We start from the raw sequence: 21443 nt of genomic DNA, 5'->3' as shown, positions 1-21443 counted from the left end.
GCCTAGTGTAGGTGAGCCTAAGGAAGCCCACTGCGGAGGAACTCCCGTTAGCAGGCTTTCCAGAAACCGGAGCCGTGGAAAAGTTAGCTGGCACCATCCTCAAACAGGAGTGGGCTCTATTCTCATATCCTGTCTTTGTGGAAGCTGAGTTAAACTGGCCGACAGACATTTACGACAGGTTTTCGTAAGGTTGTGTCCTTGGACTCCAGGCAGCAGGACCCGCTCTGGATTTCATCATCACCAGACGTGTTGGAAATGAGAAGAAATCCATTTGGTTTAAGGGCTACGAGAGGGAAAATCCCAGTCACAGGGGCTCCTTCCAGCTCCCGCCAGCCTGCGGACACCCAGTTTCAGAAATTGGGGGGAAAGGCTCCTACTGGGGAGCACCTTGCATTTCACAGGTGAGTGCCTGCCCTGTGGCAGAGATGCCCCGGCTCTCCACCTGAGTGCCTGCCTCTCCCCACCCCTCCCCCGTTAGCCATCACCAGGACGTAGCCTCGGCCATGGACAGAGGGAGGACTTGGTGTGTACCAGCATGGAAACTGTTGGCCAAGACCCGAAGAGTGAGCTCCCCCAGTCCAGGGCCTCTGTTGTTGCCAGCGGTCTGACTAAATCCCAAAGGGAGGCCACCCTTTGTGGAGGCCTTTTCCAAGCTGGTCACGCCAAGAAAGGGCAAGGGCGAGGTGCCAACGATCCTGGCTGCACTCAGGCTGTGCTGCCCGGGGCCCTGCCCTCCTGGACTAGACCTGGGTTCCTGGCTCCTTGTCTTGCTACGTGGCCGAAGCTCTCCACCTGACCCTTCCTGAGGAACCAGAATCCTAATGGGAACTCTAACAGGTGAACAGTCAGCCTTTCAAGGCCTAAAGGGAGGTGTAGCTACAATTTCCTGAGCACCTACTACAGGCCAGGAAATATGATCACATCATTTCATTTAATCACTCAGCAATCCCATGTGCTGGGGATTGTTGTTATTCTCATTTGAAAGATGAAGCTCGGAAAAATTAACTAGCTTTCCTAAGCTCAGACCCTTGGGAAACCCCTAACAAATACTGACATGATTTTTTTTTTTTTTTTTAAGATTTTATTTACTGGGCCGCCAGGGTGGCTCAGTTGGTTAAGCGCCTGACTTTGGCTCAGGTCATGAGCCAGGGGTTCTGGGAGCGAGCCCTGTGTCAGGCTCCCTGCTCAGCGGGGAGTCAGCTTCTCCCTCTCCTCCTCTCCCCACTCCGGCTCTCCCTCTCTACCTCCCATTCTCCCTCTCTCTCTCTCTCTCCCTCTCATTTGTTCACGCTCATTCTCTCAAATAAATAAGATCTCTCTTTGAGAGAGAGAGAGAAAACATGGGGGCGTGGAGCAGAGGCGGAGGAAGAGAATGAGAAAGAATCTCAAGCAGACTCTGCACTCAGGGCAGAGCCCCATGTGGGGCTCGATTCCATGACCCTGAGGTCATGACCTGAGTCGAAACCGAGAGTCAGGTGCTCAACCGACTGAAACACCCAGAGGCCCCCAATACTGACACGATCTCTAAAGCTTTTTGAGAGTGTGATTTGCAGTATGTATATGTTTTAAAAAGACAAAGGGTCTGATATGGAAGCTACTAGACTCAAAAGGCTCCTAAATATATTACCGCTAAGTACATTTTACTTATTTTTCAAGGTGGAGTCCAAATCCCACCAGCTCTGTGCGGTCTGCCCTGACTGCTCCATCCCTCGAGGGTTTCCCGTGTTCTAGGCTCTGGCCCTATCTCTGCTGCTTCCCAGCACATGCAGCAATCTGTGTGTCTGCCACTCATCCACCACTACAGTGTCTGGCCCCCAAGGACAGGGACTGTGGATCCCAAAATTTTTGGAACCCCTTGCCGCAAAGATTTTCCTGGCTATGAGAGCTGACCCCTGCAAGGAAGAGACACGGTTCGTTTTTAGCCTGGATTCCCAAATCCCATCCACTTTCTAAGATGTGGCTCCAACTACCCAACCTGGCAAGCAGCTTCTCTGACATCTGCTGAAAGTGAGCAGCTTCACTTTCAAAATACCCATTTTGGCGAAAAGAAATGAGTATCAAGTCTGTTGAGTGCCAGCCTCCAACAGACTTCCTTAGAATCCTGGTTCTGTTGCTCCCGAAGCGGGTGATTTTGAGCAAGTCACTCTATTCCTCCTGGCCTCAGTTTTCTCACCTGTAAAATGGGAATATATGCACCTGCGTCAGGGTTTCATGAACTATCGATGTTACAAGGCATTCGATGTAGTCCCTGCTTGTAAGCCATGGTCTAGAACGCCAGCCAGCATCATTACTATTACTATTTCATCACACTGTCTTACAGGGAAGGCGTTCGCACGCATGTGTATTCTGACCTTCTAAATCAGTGGTTCTCCAGCTCTGGAATATATCAGAATCACCTAACATGGGGATCCCTGGGTGGCTCAGTGGTTTAGTGCTGCCTTCAGCCCAGGGCCTGATCCTGGAGGCCCGGGATCGAGTCCCACATCGGGCTCTCTGCATTGAGCCTGCTTCGCCCTCTGCCTGTGTCTCTGCCTCTCTCTCTCTCTCTCTGTGTGTGTCTCATAAATAAATAAATAAAATCTTAAAAAAAAAAAAAAAGAAAAAGAAAAGAATCACCTAACATGAGGCTACCTGGGGCACACCCCAAACCTACACAGCAGCATTCCCAGTAGGCAGGGGAGATGGTCGGCACTGGGCAACTCCTCTCTGAATAAGCCTCCCCACCTCCCACTGCCAGTGATTCTGATGTGTGCTCACCGAATCTAGAAAATTCTACTAGACATTATTCAATTTCCAAAGTTTTTTCCCCATCGAACTCTAAGGTTCCAAAGAGGTACTTCCGAACCCGTGGTTCCCCACCCCAGCTGGACGGCAACCCCTAGAGACTCAGATATTGGTTTGGGATGTGACCAGGATGTCAAGATTTCTAAACGACGGACAGAAGGCTCTAACCGTCGGTCAGCCAAGGTTGAAAATCACTGGCCCGTTGCAGGCCCTCTGTGACAAACTGAGCCACATCCTGGGGGACGATGATTTTTACAGAAAGGGCTCTCATGCTGAAAAAAAAAAAAAAAAATTATACGAAGTTTGCAAACAGCTGCTCCAGCCTGTCAGTAAGAGCCTTCAGCCTCCAACCTGGCTTTTATTCACCTTTGTGTCTGTCCCAGGACCTTACTACATAGTAAATACTTAATAAATATTTGTTGGAAGGTTAAATAGTACTATTTTATTTGTTATCTGGCTCCAATTAAGTTTTCGGTTGCCTAGCATAACAACCTAACAGTTTCTTAAACATCTAAACCTTAACATCCTTTGCCTCAAACCTCAAACCTGAAACAGAAAGTGGGGCAGCCAGCCATCCAGCGGACACACTGACATTTCTTCGGGGGTCACATACACTATACAAGCTCCTAATGACTGATAAATGTAAGCAAATGTGATTTTCGTCGGCCGGGAAGAGTGTGACACTTGTCAGCAGCACAGGCCTCCTGGCCTAATATTTGCACGGTTCCATCTGAAACTGTCAGATTACAAGAACATGATAAAAACTTGTAGGAACTTCATAGTAAACAGTAACTGGCCCCTTGTCAATACATTAGGAGAAAAAAAATTCCTGCTGCCAAAACACACGGGCCAGAATGCCTGCAGTGCAGGCCTGTGGCCAACTAGACCCTGTTCCCTGGGCAGCTCTTTTGAGGTTCTCGACCACAGCGGTGGTGAGAGAAGCCCCTGACAACTCCAGGGATCTGGGAGCCAGCGGCACTTTCACCTCTTAGCTCTTCCAGGGCTCTAGGGCCCTGGGAACCCTTTAATCTCGTCGGCCCTCGGATTGCTTGTGTAACAGCTACCTCATGGGGTCATGGGGTTCGAATCCCAGCTCCTTACACACTGACTCTGTCGCTCTGGGCAAGTTTCTCCACTTCTCTGAGCCTTCTTCTCCTCACTTTTAAAATGAGGATGATATTAGCCTTGTCTCACAGTGTTGTCAGGGTAACGTGACGAGAACAGTGCCTGGTACACAACCGGCATTCAGCAGCAGACCTTAGTTCTTAAAATCTGCAAATCTCCAACGGGCAGTTTTGAAAACCAAGTCTTTGTCTTCCCTTTCCTCCTCGTGTTTTTGTCGGTGTGCTATCACAATTCACTGGGCAGCACACCTGACCTTAATGGACACACGACTACTCTCATCTTTTTCATCCTACTTAATATGAACTTCCAAATGTTTCACTGCAGAAGTAATAATGCCGCTGATTATGGGACGCTGCCCCATACCACAGAGGGAATGCCAGTAACCTGTGAAATAGGCCTTGAGTTACCTTTTAAAACATCTGAGTTCTGAATTCTAAAATGCACTGGCCATAAGGATTTCAGGTAAAGGAATGGGGAGCTATGCTCTTATGGGGTCGTGGTCAGATACAAGGAAGGAAGAAGCATCCTCCCAGCTTATCTCTTTTTCCCCTCCCCCTGACATGGCCATGACACGGCCTCAGAACTCACAGCTCTTCCCTCCTTCTTCCCGCCCAACCTCGGTTTATCCTTCGGAATTCAGCTCAAGCACCCTCCCTGTGAAATGGTCCTCTCTGAACCTCTACTGACCATGTCAAGAGCATGGGGCGGGGGAGGGCGGCTGGGCTGCATCTCCTCTACACCTCTGGGGGGCTGGCAGGGGCAGCACTGAAGTAACAGCCACAGTGGGAGGTGGTCATCCAGGCTGATGTCTGAACCACAAGGGGCAAGAGGGGCAGGGCAGCCCAACTGATAGCTCACCCCACCTGCCCTGCCTGGGATGGGCACTAACTTGGCTTAATGACCAAAGCATACATTTCTGAAGCACAGAGAGCATATGTTCCTCCTGTAAATGTTCATTTATTGTCGCTACTGCTTTGGTATAAAGAAGCTCTCGCCATCTACCGTGAGCCTAGGAGCCCTCAACGAATACTTGGGAATGAAGGTGAGTCATCGGTAAATACTGGCTAAGTCCCTGACATCGCTACTTCTGCCACGGGCACCACCAAGTCTGGCACATTCACGCGGGCCTAGCCACCGGAGGCCTTTGAGACCCAAACAACTGTTGAGATTCTAGATGCTGCTACGTAACAGACTCTTAAAAATCTAGGACCCTAATTAGACACATGCTCAAAGCTGCGTGTTCCCTCCCAATTCTCAGGAGAAACTTTCAAGAAAACTTCACAGAACCCTGAAACCAACTGGGAACATAGATGACTCCAGACATTCAAGTGTCCAAGGATTTGAGGCTCTAGAAGTCCGAGATGGGAAGGCCCCTCATCCTGCGTCCTCTGCTCACACACGTGACCTGCACCTAGGGATCTCAGGGGTCTTCCTTCCCCCCTTACACCCAGGGTGCACGGCCCCAACCAAAGGAGGTGTCCCCTGGGTCCGCCCTCTTTCATGCCTCCACGGGCTGCCCTAAGGTTGACGCCAAAGGGCCTTCTCAGAATTGGCCTCACTTTGAAGCCTATTCCGAAACACAGAGTGGGGTGGGGGTGGCCTCAATGCTCCAAAGGGCTGCAAAATAAAAGGTGGAAGGAAATATGCGGAGCTAAGACTCCACTTGACGGGATGAGCACTGGGTGTTATGCTTGCTATATGCTGGCAAATCGAACTCCAATAAAAAAATATACAAAAAATGAAATAAAAGATGCCTGTGTGGCTCAGCAGTTGAACACCTGCTCCTGGCTCAGGGCGTGATCTGTGGTCTCAGGATCAAGTCCCACATTGGGCTCCCTGCCTGGAGCCTGCTTCTCCCTCTGCCTACATCTCTGCCTTTCTCTCTCTGTGTGTCTCTCGTGAATAAGTAAATGAAATCTTTATAAAAAATAAAAAGTAAAATAAAATAAATAAATAAAATGTAAAAAATGTAAAAGAATAAAATAAATAAAATAAACAAAATAAGATAAATAAATATAAAATGAAAAAATAAAATAAAATAAATGTAAAGATATAAAATAAAAAATAAAATAAGATATAAAAAATAAATAAAATAAATAAATAAAATGTAAAAAATGTAAAAAAATAAAATAAAATAAAATAATAAAATAAAATAATATAAAATAAAATAATAAAAAATAAAATAAAATAAATAAAATAAAATAAATAAAATAAATAAAATAAAATAAATAAAATAAAATAAAATAAATAAAATAAAATAAAATAAAATAAAATAAAATAAATAAAATAAAATAAAATAAAATATAAAATAAAATAAAATAAATAAAATAAAATAAAATATAAAATAAAATAAAATAAATAAAATAAAATAAATAAAATAAAATAAAATAAAATAAAATAAATAAAATAAAATAAAATAAAAAAATAAAATAAAATAAAATAAAATATAAAATAAAATAAAATATAAAATAAATAAAATAAAATAAAATAAAATAAAATAAATAAAATAAAAAAAATAAAATAAAATAAAATAAAATAAAATAAAAAAATAAAATAAAATAAAATAAAATAAATAAAATAAAATAAAATAAATAAAATAATAAAATAAAATAAAATAAAATAAAATAAAATAAAATAAATAAAATAAAATAAAATAAAATAAAATAAAATAAAATAAAATAAAATAATCCCTCCCGAGCAGGAAAGCAATGCATTCAGAGCGCCGCAGGGTGCAGGGTCTCAGAGCAGCGTGCGGCACCTCTGGTCCATCCGGGGATTGGGGGGGCGGGGGGGGGGTGCCAGGGGCGGGGGCGGGGTCCCGGGGCGGGGCGCGTACCTCCTGTCCGCCGCGGGGTCGCGGGGGGCCTGCGGGTGGCGGCTGCCGCGCTGCGCGGGGCCGTGGCGGAGGCGGTCGGGGCGGGGGCGGGGGCGGGCGCGCGGCTCCCCGGGGTCGGGGTCGGGGTCGGGGTCGGGGTCGCGGCCGCGGAGCAGCGGCACGGAGGTGCGCACGGCCGACACCACGTGGCCCGCGAAGGCGCGCGGCGGCGCCCCGGGTCGCAGGGCCCCCCGCGCGCGGGCCGAGCCGGGCAGGCAGGGCCGCGTCTGCTCCATCACGCCGCCGCTGCAGCTGCGGGAGCAGGCGGACCACGGCCCCCAGGCGCCCCACACGCCGCCGCCGCCGCCGCCGCCGCCGTCCTCTGGGCCGCCCTGGGCCGCCGTCCGCTGCGGGACCTGCGGAGACAGGGGCCGGTTAGGGCGCGCGGGCACCCGCTCCCGCTCCCCTCCCGCTCCCCGCACCCGCACCCGCTCCCGCTCCCCGTACCCGCTCCCGCTCCCCTCCCGCTCCCCGCACCCGCACCCGCCCCCCGCTCCCCGCACCCGCTCCAGCTCCCCCTTCCGCTCCCCGCTCCCCCTCCCGCTCCCGGTCCGGCTCCCCGCTCCCCGCTCCCTGCTCCCCGCACCCGCTCCCCGCACCCGCACCTGCTCCCGCTCCACGCTCCGGCTCCCCGCACCCGCACCCGCTCCCGCTCCCCGCACCCGCACCTGCTCCCGCTCCACGCTCCGGCTCCCCGCACCCGCACCCGCTCCCGCTCCCCGCACCCGCTCCCCGCACCCCACTCCCCCCTCCCGCTCCCCGCACCCGCACCCGCTCCCGCTCCCCGCTCCGGCTCCCCGCTCCCCCCTCCCACTCCCTGCACCCGCTCCCGCTCCATGCTCCAGCTCCGGGGCTGGCAGGCACAGGGTCAGCCTAACCAGAAGAAAGGCCAATCCCACTCCAGTTAGAAAGTATACACAAAAATTAAGTTAAAAAATAAATTAATTAAATAAATAAAATTAAATAAGAAATAAAATTAAATAAATAAGATAAATATAAAATAAATAAATAAAATAAATAGAATGAATATAAAATAAAATTAAAAATATAAAAAATTAAAAATTAAATAAAATTTAAAAAATAAAATAAATATTAAATTAAATTAAATAAATAAATAATTAAATAAATAAAATGAATATGAAATTAAAATAAAATAAAATAAAATAAGAAAATTAAAAATATAAAAAATAAAAAAAATTAAAACAATAATAAACTAAAATAGATAGGAAATAAAAAATAAAATAAATAAAAAATAAAAAATAAAATAAGTAAAATAAGAAAATTAAAAACATTAAGAAATAAATAAAATAAAATTTAAAAAATAATAAATAAAATAAAATAATAAACGACAGGAATATAATCCAGCCTGGATGACACTCGTCTTTATACCCACACGCTCAGGAAACAGAACTTTGACTTTTCTAACAGGGGGAGGGGCACACAAAGATCAAAGGGCTCAAGGGTGGCAGCTGTCCCCCTACAGCAGTGGCCTTGGAGAGCTCCAGTGGTGCCCTGAGCCCGTACCCCACAGGAGGCCCCCTTCACCTCCTACATAGGTCCTGGGCATCAGGCCCCAGGGCCTGGACTCCCCTAAGCTGCAGGGGAGGCCGTGAGGCCCAGGCTCCTCCACACACTCAGGGACACACCCCAGTTTAGAGGCCGGGCCCTGAAGCCACACCCCTGCCACCACATCTAGCACGGTCTCTGGGATGTTTCTGAACCTCTCTGAGCCTCAGTGCACTGAAGGAGGATGGGGCCTGGCTCCCAGGGACGTAAGGAATTTAAGTCAGGTCACACGTGTGAGCAAGGAGCCTGGCACTCAATACACACTTGTTAGGAACCATCATGATTTTTCCTGCTTCCATGGTCAATCAGAAGAAGTGAGAACTGTCAGGAACTCTTAAAGTCCTACCTAGAGAGTGATCCTACGCTCCTATTCGTATAACGGGTCATTTCATGGAGAACGACTATGGCAGACTTGGCGCTGGAGGGGGGGCGGGGGGGGATAGGCAGTGTTTCTTCATTACACAGACACCCTCTGAGCACCAGCTACACCCCTTGCTGAGGGCCGCCCTGAGGACCAGGAGAAAAGCACCCCAGAGGCACACCCATGGCCTGCACCCAGCAGAAGAGCGCTATGCAGCTAGGACTGGATTGGGGGGGGTGGAGTCTCCTAGGGAGGCTGGCTCCCCTGGCTGGGGGTGGGGGGATTAACAAGGCCTAGGAGGAGGAATCAGAACAATAGTCAGGTACCCACTCAGTACCAGGTAACACGTGTAATCTCCAGACTTCACTGTGGCCCTGGTGACTACTCTCCAAGGTGAGGTTTCCCAACTGAGGCTCGAAAAGCGTGGCCTGCTCCGGTCATGCTCCCGCAGCAGGACTTAAAATCAAGTCTACCCAATTCCCAGGCCCACAGCCCCAGCACTCCCTGCTCTCCCCTGGCAGGCAGCTGCCCTTGTGTTTCTGGATCCTTCTCCTGGAATGTCCTCCTTACCTGTGGGACACTGACCAACACTATGACTTTCCTTAGAACGTGAGGTTTTCGGTGAACCTCACACTTCCATCTGAAGTACAAAAAGCCATGATTAACTTGGCCTTTTTTCTTTTTTCTTTTTTTCTTTTTTCTTTCTTTCTTTTTTTTTTTTTTTTTTTTAGCTCTTGGTTTTTGACAGCATTTTTTGGCCCAAAGCTCAAAGACTTTTCATGGTTGGGTTCTCTGTCCCCACAGTACTGCTGCACTGTAAGAAGGTCCAGGGATCGTCCTCCCCTTTGTGTGGAACAAATCCAAGAAGGCAGAGCTCCTTCACACACACCACGTGGAATTGAGAGTGGACCTAAAGATTCCCTCAGAGGAGGGATGTAAGGATTCGACGAAGAAACCCACTTGACGTGCCTGCAGTAAGTGCTCAGGCAGCGTTGGTCACTGCTGTAGCTGGCACTGTGGTCACTAAAAGTGCGGGCTCAGGCTGAGGTTAGAGGCCTTGCCTCCAGGCTAATCAGTCACCCTGAATCCATGGGGCTGGTTTAATTGAGGCCATTTTCCTTTGACTACATTCCAGTGCAGAGTGCTCTGTGGATGACCTCTGTAGCTTAAGTTGAGTTCCTGAAGGTTCAGGGAGCAGCTAAGGCAGGATGAGGTGATGCTGAGGGAACCCAGGGAGCAAATAAACATCTAACCAGAGGGTTAAGCCCAGAGCTGGATGTCAGACAGCCAGCCTTTGGGAGCCATGTTCACTCAGAGAGCCAAGGCAGAAGGTTGGAGGTACCGTGGGGTGGAGCCAGCGGGAGATGGGGTCAGAGCAAGGGCAAGACAGATGGTCCTGGGACAGGAGCCTCCAGTTTCTTAATGGCCAGTATGTGAGCAGCAGCAGGGGGATGGGGGCATGAATAGCCAATACTTTCAACTCATCAATACTAATCGGGGACCCAGGAGAGAAAGCTTTTTACCTGCTTATAAATACAAACAAAACAAAAGCTTTTGTTCTTTCTTCCCTCTCTTACATGTCTTGGTTATTTGTTTATTTGTATTGAAGAAAGAGAGCGGGGGGGGGGGGGGGAATGCAGAGGGAGAGGTAGAAGTAGACTCCCTGCTGAGCAGGATGTGGGGCTCCATCTCAGGACCCTGAGATCATGACCAGAGCTGAAGGCAGATGCTTAACCAACTGAGCCACCCACGCACCCCTGTCCTGACTTTTAAATATCAAGCTGATCATGGATTCACTGAAGTAGTTGTGAAAAAATGTGCTTCATCAGGCCACAGTGTTGATATAGAAAGTAATATATAGGCACCTGGGTGGCTCAGTGGTTGAGCGTCTGCGTTCAGCTCAGGTCATGATCTGGGTCTTGGGATCGAGTCCTGAATCAGGCTCCCTGTGTGGAGCCTGCTTCTCCCTCTGCCTGTGTCTCTCATGAATAAATAAATAAAATCTTGGGGAAAAAAAAAAAAAGAGAGAAAGTAATCCCTAAAGTGTGTGTTGTGAGTTGAATGATGGCCCTCCCTATAAGGTATGTCCCTGCCCTAATCCCAAGAATTTATGAATACGACCTCATTTGGAAAAAGGGTCATTCCACATGTGATTAAGGATCTTGAGATGGGAACCTCCTGGATTTTCCATTGTAGGTTTCCCTAAATCCAATGACAAATGTTCTTATAAGACACAGAAGAGAAAACACAGAGAGGAGAAGGCCGTGTGACCACCAGAGCAGACTGGAGAGATACAGCCATGAGCAGCAACGCAGGAAGCCTCCAGAAGCTGGAAGAAGCAGGAAGGATGTCCCCCTAGTAACTAGAAGGAGTATAGCCCTAGTCACACCTTGATATTGAACTTCTGGCCTCCAGAACCATGAGGAATGAATTTTTGTTGTTTTAAGCCATTAAGTTTATGATCATTTGTTACAACAGCCCAGGGAAACTAATATAGTGTTTAGTACTTTGAGGACAAGGAGGAAAGGGGACAGGTGTTTGCCGAGCACCTTCTCTGGGTCTGGCCTTGTGCAAATGCCTCTCTTAGGTACCGGCTCTATAGCACAGGAACCATCAGCTCCATGGTACACTTGACAGGGCCCCTCATTCACCCTGAGAGGTTGGTGTTATTTTGTCCCTTCTACAGGAAAGAACTGGGGCCTCTAGAGGCTGCGTGACTTGCCCAGGATCCAGCTGGTAGGAGGCCGACAGGACTGACATTGAAGCCTGCTGACTCCTAGTCCAGCCTTCTTTTTTTGCCCCCCTGCAGCATGCTGCCTCCCTGTTTTTGGTGGAGAATAGAAGAGTAAAATGAGTCAAAATAAATCTACGTTGATAGTTCTAGAAGGATCATTGGGATAAACAAACAAAGGCAGAAGTACGTGTCTGGCACATCGGGGGATCTCAGTTATCCAGGATCTTCTGATTTGTCATTGACACAGATAAGGAAGGCACCGTCGCTAGCATTTGGATTAGACATGCGGCTCTACTAAAACTCCACTTCCTAGAGCTAATCCCACCCTTAATTTAGCTTCCTATTGCCAAATCGGGCAGGGTCCCTGGGGGAAGAAAACATGAAACCACATTCCATCCTATTCTATTCATAAGAATTCTCTAATTTATAGTTGAATTATGGTGAGCGACTTGAAATTCCATCTCAGTCCCCATGGTAGGAGTCCAACCACAAGCTCCAACATTGTATTTTTATAGTACGCAGCCAGAAACAAAAGAAAAGGGCGAGGGGAAGGGAGGGAAAATGCAAAGAAAGAGAAAGAAAGGAAGAAAAAACAAAGAAAAAGAAAAAAGGGAGGGGGGCTTTGGATGTGGGCCTCCTGGATGCATCAAACCCCCATCCTCCTCCCGCTCCTCCCTCACCCTCCTGGTGACCCACTCCCCCCTTGTTTTCTGACAGTCAAGGAATTTTCTGGGAGGCATGGTGGGGACACTTTCACGTCTCCTGAGATACAACATTCCCCAAATCATGACTAACTAGCAGGACCTCTTAGTGACAAGCATCAAAACCAAAGACTAAATCATGATTGGACAAAACCAAAGAAAGACTAGAACCTTAAAACCTCGTCACCTGCCAGCACATTGCTCCTTCCCCAATATACACATGTCCTGTTAAGACCGAAGCTGAGGGACGCCTGGTGGCTCAGCAGTTGAGCGTCTGCCTTTGACTCGAGTCGTGATCCCAAGGTCCTGGGATCAAATCCCGCATCAGGATCTCCGCGGGGAGCCTGCTTCTCCCTCTGCCTGTGTCTCTGCCTCTCTCTCTCTCTGTGTCTCTAATGAATAAATAAATAAAATCTTTAAAAAAAAAAAAAAAAGACCGAAGTAGAAAATCTAAGACACTTCTAAAAAAGCACCCTAAACTGTTCCTCATCCCTTCCAAAGATTTCTAACCCATCAATCAGAAAAACTCAAACAACCCAATGGAAATAGGGACAAAGGGCATGAGAGGGTTTATAGTCAGCAGGGACTGAATGTTTGTATCCCTTGCAAAATTCAAATGTTGAAGCCCTGCCCTCCAATGCAATGGTATTTGGAGGTAGAGCCTCAGGAGTTCCTTGGGTTTAGATGATGCCATGTGGGTGAGACTCCATGATGGGATTCATGTCCTTACAAGAAGAGGGAGAAAGACCAGGAATCTCTCTCTCTCTCTACCACCTGAAGACATAGTGAGAAGCCAGTGTCTGCGAGGCTGAAAGAGAGCCTTTGTGAGCAACCAAATCTTGATTCCAGACTTCTCAGCCTCCAGTGCAGTGACAGATAAATGCCTGGTGTTTAAGCCCCCTGGGCAGTGGCATTTTGTCATAGCAGCCTGGGCTGACCAACACAACAGGGAAATAAATACAACGTATGGAAACTGAACATCACATATGATCAAGCAAATGCAAAATTAAACAACAGAATTCCATTTCATACCCATTAGATTGGCAAAGAATATCAAGTTTGACAACACTGTTGTGACAAGAACGTTCACTGCTGATGGGAGTCTAAATCCAGGCAACCTCTTGGGAGGGCACTTTGCAACACGTATCACGATTTTAAATGCACATACCCTTGAGCCCAGTGGCTCTGCTTCTAGGGGTTCACCCTATGGATTTACTCAAAATCTGTGTGTGAGGTTGTACATATAATGACTTTTATTGCATCATTTGTTGTAAAAAGTAAAACCAAAAAAATCTGGAGACCACCTAAAATATCCATTCAGAGGAACCTGGCTAAATGAAATCTGATCCATCCAAACAACAAAATGCAATGTATCTGCTAGAATGAGGTTGATTTACATGTGTTAAAGTGACAGCTCTCTATATTAGCAAAAAAAAACAAAACAAAAAAAAAAAAAAAACAAACAAGAGGTAGAAAAAGTATATGAAGAATAAACATATTTACAGATATCTCTCTTTAAGTATTAGATTGAAATGTAAACAACAGTTGACACTTGATCTTCCGGACAGAAAGCCATATTCTGCTGTAAGGAAAGGAGTGGGTGTTACAGCCCATATCGGATGGCCTCAGCCTTGTATAAAAGAGGTAAGACCTGCCAGGGAAAGAAGGGGAGAGATAAACTGGGGGCTTACAGAAAGAAGAGGTAATTAGGAAGAGCAAAATATCCTTTATCTGCCTGAACCGCTTGAATGAAGCTCCAATCTGATACAAGATTCATTTCAGGGATTTTTATTTCCATTATACAGATGTGGTCGTTGAGGTACAGAGCGCCCTAGTGGATGAAGCATGGGCTTTGAAAATACATTCGAGAGATGAAGTAATGCAGATCTGACAATGTTGTTTGGTAGATGAAACGTGAGAAGTAAAGCATCTAGCACATTCCCAGTCACCCAGCCAGGGCATGGTTGACCGCCATTCATCCCTCCTTTGGAAGAACTTATAGCACTCGTCGAAGTTTTATAATGTGTAAGAAGCAGACCCAACCCTCCAACCTAACTGGTGTTTGCTCCATTCCACTGGAGATTCTAAGGGATGGGGCAGGGTGGAGGTAGGGGGAAGATAACAGAACTAAAAGAGCTTTTCAGAGTACACGTGGCATCCCATATCCCTTCCCCAGAGATTACAATGTGAGTGAGGCAGGGGTCAAGGGAGAAATGTGTATTTTGGATAAAATCTTTCAGATCTTCTCATATCATCCCTTCCTCATTTAAAAGTGACCATTTGATATTATGGTGCTTCTCTAAATAGTCAATACTGGGGCATGAGCCAGGGAGCAGAAAAAAGGGAAGGCATTCAGAGAAGTGAGGGAAATAGGGTGGTTACATTCCTATTTAACTCAACTTGGGCCACGCATAAGAAGAGGGGGTAGCAGAACCAGAGGGAGAACTGAAATCCCCCAAAGACTTTGGGTTTGGAGCTGGACGCTATAACTAACAACACTTTGGGATCAGTTGTACGGAAGTTAATATTGGGCAGGGATTTTTGTGTAAATGTATATCAACAGTAATACATGTGTGTAGGGCAGCCTGGCAGTCATTTCCCTTTCCTTGGGTCCTTTAGGAAATCACCCCTCCACACTGGATGAATTGTGGTGGGAATGTATTCAGAGACCCTGACAGCAGAAGCCAAGGTAAGCAATGTGGGCCAATCAGACGTTCCCTCCCTGAAATTTGAATACCCAGTAAAGGGGCCAAGAGACCACAAATGGCTTTGAGTCTTTCATCCTGACCCCACTGCTTATGCTGTGAGACCATTTCTTTTGCTCTCTGGCATGCCTCAGTGCCCACCTGCTTCCCAGGCTAGTTTCAGTAAATTCTGTTGCTTGCAGTGAAGAATCCTAAATGATATCTAAATGATTACAAACATTATAATGTCAAGGGTGGTAACCAAGTTAATGGGAAGGTAGCTGGGTCTGCCTTTGGCACAAGATTTGTAGGAGAGAAAGCAGCGCTTGGGATGACCAAAGTGGTCCAGACTTGGCATAAGCCTCGGGTTGAGGGGAGTCCAGGGCTCCAGGATTCAGGGAGATGACAGTTGACCACAGTCTGCATAACCAGAGAACCAAGGTCTCCCTCAAACAGGATGGGCTGAGAGAATAGGAGGTTCACAGGGACAGTGTGTGAGCTCCGAGAGGAGTAGAGGAAGCAAAAATCCGGGCAGCTGTGGCCGCCTTATTTCATCATAATGTTTTTAAGGGGATGAATATGTATGACCAAAATAGAAGGACAGTAGAACAAACCAGGGCTTGATAGACTCAGTGAAACATCAAAACCATGAGCAATACAGAGCAACATGGAGTCCTGTAGTATAATATTAAGTGAAAAATGCCAAAGACAAACTTGTAACTATACCCTGATTATAATTATGTAAAGATTCTGTAGGCATATATGCTAAACAAAACCTGGAAGGGGCTATGGAAAAATGAAAACATGCGATATGTTACTGAAGCTGGACCCAGGGTGGATTTTCTTGTAATTAAAAAAAAAAAAGTCCAATGATGGTTACACTACTGCTTTCTCAATAAATAAAAATAAATAGATTAAATGAAGAAAGATTCAGAACAGACTGTGGGGGGTGGGAGGCACAGAAAAGTAAACCAGGAGTTGGTGGTAGTCCTTGTTAGAGAAAGCCCTGAGAATTTCTCATGGCCACCAGTAGATCTGTAACTAGGAACAGCTCTAAATGCTTTTCAATATATTTGGTTTGGGTACTAATGCGAAATCACGTAAGATTTCACTGGTTTCTAATTTTCTTTCTACAAAATTAAACCTGCCATCTGTTCTTCATAGAAAACGAGTCACATGCAAAGTCTGAAATTCTCGAGTCTCATTCTAGAAGAGACTGGAAAAAGTAGGTTTGGTTTTAGCCACATAACCAAGTCAACGCATGAAAGCAAACGTTACAAAAATATACGTTGGAGTTGGAGCCCAGAGAGCAAAGTTTTGGAAAGCTGAGAGCACATGAGAGCAGGAGCATATAGGGCGTAGCTGGGCCAGGACATCTGTTACCTGGGACCTTGGGCAGGGAACACGGGGAGGGTGGTGCACTTTGATAAAGAAGCTCCAGACTCAAACCAGATCTAAATGAAGGACAACCACAATGGTTTGCTCTGAGACACAGACTCAACCTTACATCTTAATCACCTATCTTGACCCTGACAACACACTATAGAGGCATAGAGGCCCCCTAATCTTATGTCTGAGCGTAACTTCACTGCCAGCAGCCACAAAATCAACGTAAGAACCTCCCATATGTGGGACACCTGGGTGACTCAGCAGTTGAGCATCTGCCTTCATCAGGGCGTGATCCCAGTCCAGGGATTAAGTCCTGCATTGAGCTCCCTGTGGGGAGCCTGCCTCTCCCTCTGTCTATGTCTCTGCCTCTCTCTGTGTGTCTCTCATGAATAAATAAAATCCTAAAAAAAAAAAAAGAACCTCCCATACACGGGAGATTGGAGCAAAATGTGCTCAGGCTTGATCGCTGTGTACAAATCCCCCCGCACGGTAATTTACATCAAGATGAGTTCTACAAATGCATTTTAGGAAAAGTTAAAGGGATGCATGTGCACAAAGCCATCACAAAGGAGAAGTGGAGGCCAAAGGAGAGGTAGATGTATGTGCAAAGAGAAATACTAAGCCCCAGCTAAAACAAGAGCCACATAGAGAAAAAACCACTGTCATGCCATCACCCAAAAGCTAAGCACGTGTGGGTTTGGTCGCTCTGCAAATTCCAGCTCTATCTACCCGGCCCTAAGGCTGTGTCTCAATACCATGTCCTTAGAGTAGGTGAATCTTTACAGTAAATGATCTCAGACACAGCAAACTCTTCCATATTCACCTACCTAGGTGATCTTGAGTCCACACTCTGGCCCAAACACTGGAGAACACAGGCACACCCTTGTGCTCCCACTCCTGGCCTGTGCTGTTTCTCCATGTGTAACCCACAGGGCACCTCCTGCACAACCAACGTCACATCTGCTGAGACTGAATTCAGAATCCTGGCTCCTCTTACTCACCTGGTGAGTAAGAACCTCTAGGGTGGGGCCCAGGATTACACATTTTAAACAAGCTTCCCTGCCAATTTGAATGCAGCTGGAAAATCTCTGGTGCCTGGACACCTCTAGGTGACACTCAAACAGGAAACCACTCAACCTACCTGCTAGGCCTCCGACTTCCACCATACACCGCTATTTCCTTAACTCCCAAATGCCCTAGCCACATTATTCCCTGCTGTTTGGCCTTCTTCTCCCACTTCAGCCATTCGAGCTGAGGCCAGCTTGGAGTTTCTCATATGAGACAGGGAAACATTCAAAGGATGACACTGGCCTCATGTGGGATTCACACGTTATAAAGCAGGCTCCATTCGAAATGTACTCTTAACAATCGCAGCAATGGGTAGTACAGCAAGATGAAAGAAGAGGAAGGGAGGACTTGTGGGAAGCCCTGGACAGGCCCCCCTATGCTCTGGTCCCAAGTCTGCTGTTAACTCACTTGGTGATTTGGGGCAAGTCAGTCTGTGGCTCTGGACCTCAGTTTCCATATCAGTAAAATGAGCCGGTTGGGCTTGATGAGGGCCGGGGGTCCCTTCCAGTGCTAACAGGCTCCGATTTTTCCTGGAAGAGCTCGGACATTCCTTGCCACGTATTGATTCACTTCAAGTACCGAAACACGGGGAGGCGATCCCACAGGTTGCGCCCAGGGTCCCCCACTGCCAGCAAAGAGCAGGCTCGAAGCACAGAAAAGCTCCCCTAAATGCAGGGCAAGAGAGGCTGGGATGCGTTTCCACGATATTCAACAGAAGGCAGGGCCCGGCCAAAATGATGGAATGAGGTAAATATTTGGATGTGATCTGCATAATCGGAAACAATCCTGCTTATGAAACTGACCTGACTCTTTCATCACCCGCCACATGGAAACTGCGCTCAGTTATATCTAGAATATACCGCAGAGCAAGTGCCCGGGTACCGAGTCCGCCCGTGTTGCTGCGCAGTCACTCGGGAAACAGAAGCAGATGTCTCTATGCAGTGCCTGTGTGTGTTCTTTTGTTTGGTGGCTGGTCCATTTGGCTTCACGGCCTCCACCGTTTGCCCATCTACAACCCCAGCCAACCAGGACGGTCAAAATAGTGAGTAGCGCGCACAGCAAAGAGTGCGGCTTCCGGACCCAACGGTCGACTTGGGGATCAGCAACTTTCCAGCACAGAAGCCTACCTGGTGATTTGGCCCTCTGCATCTGGGTCAATACCCAGCAGGCTCCCGGAAGACAGGCCATTCAAAAGCATCTTCCCGGAATACATCAGCATCCGGCGCAGAGCAGGGCACACAGGAGGCATTCTGTAAACACTTCGCTGCATGAGTGACGCTGCAAGTGGCCTGAGGTTGGATGCTACCCAGATCCCCTGCCTCCGTTTTTTTCCCTGCCCGCTCAGGCTTTCCGTGCCCCCAAAGCTATTTTCTAGAAATCTAGCCCTACTGTGTTGCTCTTTTGCTCACCAATGCCTCTTGAATTCTCACTCTACGAAAGATGAGATCCAAACTTGCTCTTCGCTGCAGCGTTCCAAGCCTTTCATCATCATCTGTGCTTACCCTTCCTTCCTGGCTTGAACTCTGGCACCGCTCTCCCCGGACCCTTTAACATTCCCACCATACAGGAAGCAGGATGCGCCCTTCCTCCCCTCCTACCTTCACCCTGCTGGGCTCTCAGCTCAAATGTTCCCTCCCTTCTCTCCTTCTCCTCTGCCTGGGAATTCCTACTTGGCTCCAACCAGGTCCAAGGTCTGAAGACCAACATTCAGGTCTCATGGTCCCCCCCCTCCCGCTCTGGGGACATCACGCACATCTCTCCATCACACTTACCACTTGGCACTATAATTCTCTCTATACACAAACATCTCCCCCAACAACACTTCAAGTTCCCCAAGGCAGGGATCTTTGTCTTCTTAATCTTTCTGTTCCAACGACTCTAACAGCACCTCATATACAATCTGTCACCTCACAGGCCCTCAGAAGATATTTGATGGGTGGATGAATGAGCACATGGATGAATGAAGGACAATTGTACCAACTGCTTGGTTTCCTGCCCGTTTGCTTTGTTAAGTGTCACACACTTCCTGTCTCTATAGCACATGTCATGTCTGTTTGAGTCACTTGGCTGGTCTCCGATGTCTAAATGTTCCATGTGTCCTACTGCCAAGAGGCTGACAATCCAAATGACAGTGCTCCTGTCTCTTCAAAGTCATGCACTCAATATATGATCCTCTGACCATCTCCTGCTGGACACCACACTTGACCCTCTCCTTGACTCCAGGACACCATACCCTCCTGGTTTTTCTTCTAAACTTCTAGCTGTCTTCTCTTCTGTCCATCTAGTTCCTCTCCTATCTGCTGGCTTCTCTTCTATCTGCTCCTCAAGTGTGAAGGTTCCGTTACTGGCCTTCCAATCTTATCCAAACCCTCTTACAGAGAAATACTGTAGCATCATTATCAACTCTTGCCATATACCGAAATATGTTATAACTCGAACCAGATTGTATTTGATTAAGAAGGCGAAGATCTCATTTACGTACGTGCTCCATGGGAACAGGTGATGGCAACAGGTGAGCAGAAAACTAAGGTTTTTGCAACAAAGAGAAAGATGCTGATAATCAGGGCCCCAAGTACCAGCACAGCAACAGAAACCCTCTGCTATTCAGCAGTACTACTGAGCCGGTATCTCTGGATGGGGTGCGACAACCGGAGATGTGAACAATCTCTGACTATATCCTTTCCAAGATCCATTGAAATTCCCTGGCTACACATTAGTCATTTCCAACAATTTATAAAATCTACCTCCTCATGTTTAAGCAGTATTTCTCTGATTCTTGAAGAAAGAGACGCAGTTAGTGTCTACCAAGCTCCTACCACATGCCAGGCACTTTACTAATTTGCTTCACTTAATCTGCAAAGCTGGCTTCCTTCTATCAACCAGATCTTAATCCAAATGTCACCTCCCCCAAGAGGCCTCCCTGGGCCACACCACCTAGAGTCGTGAGCACGCAGGGGCATGCACACACAGACATCGTCACATCATGCTGCCCTATTTGATTTTCCTCATAGAAGTTATTGCACTCTGCATTGCTCTTACTTGCTTGCTTGTTGTCTGTTCCTCTCACCTGGAGTAGAAACACCTCACTTTTTGAGGGTCTTGTGGAGCTTTTCTCACCTCTTCCCCGCTATAACAGAGCCTGCTCAGTGGTTGCTGAATGCATAACCTGAATGCCAGGGAGGAAATACTATCCTGCTGTTTGAACTGAGAATCTGATACAACCCGCCTAAAGTTAAGCTGCTAAGAAGCAATATAAGTAGAATTCAAACTCAAACCTACCTGCTCCAGGAGTCAAGCTGCCACTAGCCAACTTTCTTTAACTGGAGTTGTTAGCAGTGCACCAAGGGGACCAGACATCCCAGAAAAAAAAAAATATGTGACATCTTCTCAAACTATCAATTTCCTCAAGGATTTTTTTAAAGTATGTGTGTGTGTGTGTGTGGCGGGGGAGAATATGTAGATGTCAATTTTGTCCTGATGTTAAGTAATTTAAAGCACCATTTTAAAAATAAAACAATCAGGGAGCCAAGGTGGATCCATCAGGAAAGCGTCTGCTATCAGTTCAGGTCATGATCTCGGGGTCCTGGGATCGAGCCCTGCATAAGGCTCCCTGCTCAGTGAAGACCCTGCTTCTTCCTCTCCCTCAACCCTTCCCCCTGCTTGTGCATGCTCTCTCTCTTTCTCTCTCTCAAATAAATAAATAAAATGTTTAAAAAAATCAATCAATCTCATTTCGGGACAGAATGCCACATTTCCATGAATGTTTAAAAAAAAAATGGACCTCAGGGAAATTTTGAGACTTCAGTAGGCCATCCTGGGCTACCCTAAAGGTTATATGCGCACATGGGTGTGTACGTATGTGTATGCACATGTGAGCACATATTCACACTCGTCTGCTGGTGGAAGACTTGGGTGGGAGACATGTAGAAAGCCTGAACTATACTGGTTGCTACACAAAAGTGCTGGAGTTGAAGTGATTCAGGAGAAAGGAGAGTCGTCAAGGGACAACCACCCTCAACAACGATCTTCACGGCCATGAAGGGTGGTTCGGCAAAGAGAAGGGTCAACAGACCTCAGCTGAAGGGATTTGAGCAAGAAGGCAGAGACACAGACAACATTAAAAATAGACTCTGTTTCCAAGGATAGTTATAAAGTC

At 47.0% G+C, this 21443-nt stretch overlaps 1 protein-coding gene across 2 annotated transcripts in view; it reads right to left on the bottom strand.

The window, feature by feature from the left end:
* Window positions 1–21443, bottom strand: part of THSD4 (thrombospondin type 1 domain containing 4) — a 568727-nt gene that overhangs the window by 477163 nt on the left and 70121 nt on the right. For both annotated transcript variants that reach the window (XM_072809456.1, XM_072809457.1), the window contains exon 4: window positions 6746–7140. In XM_072809456.1, the coding sequence (XP_072665557.1) occupies window positions 6746–7140 (395 nt within the window). The remainder of the gene's footprint in view (window positions 1–6745; window positions 7141–21443) is intronic.

This window comes from Canis lupus, chromosome 32 (assembly GCF_048164855.1).
Source record: "Canis lupus baileyi chromosome 32, mCanLup2.hap1, whole genome shotgun sequence".
Taxonomy (NCBI): domain Eukaryota; kingdom Metazoa; phylum Chordata; class Mammalia; order Carnivora; family Canidae; genus Canis; species Canis lupus.
This window is presented reverse-complemented; position numbering and strand designations above follow the sequence as displayed.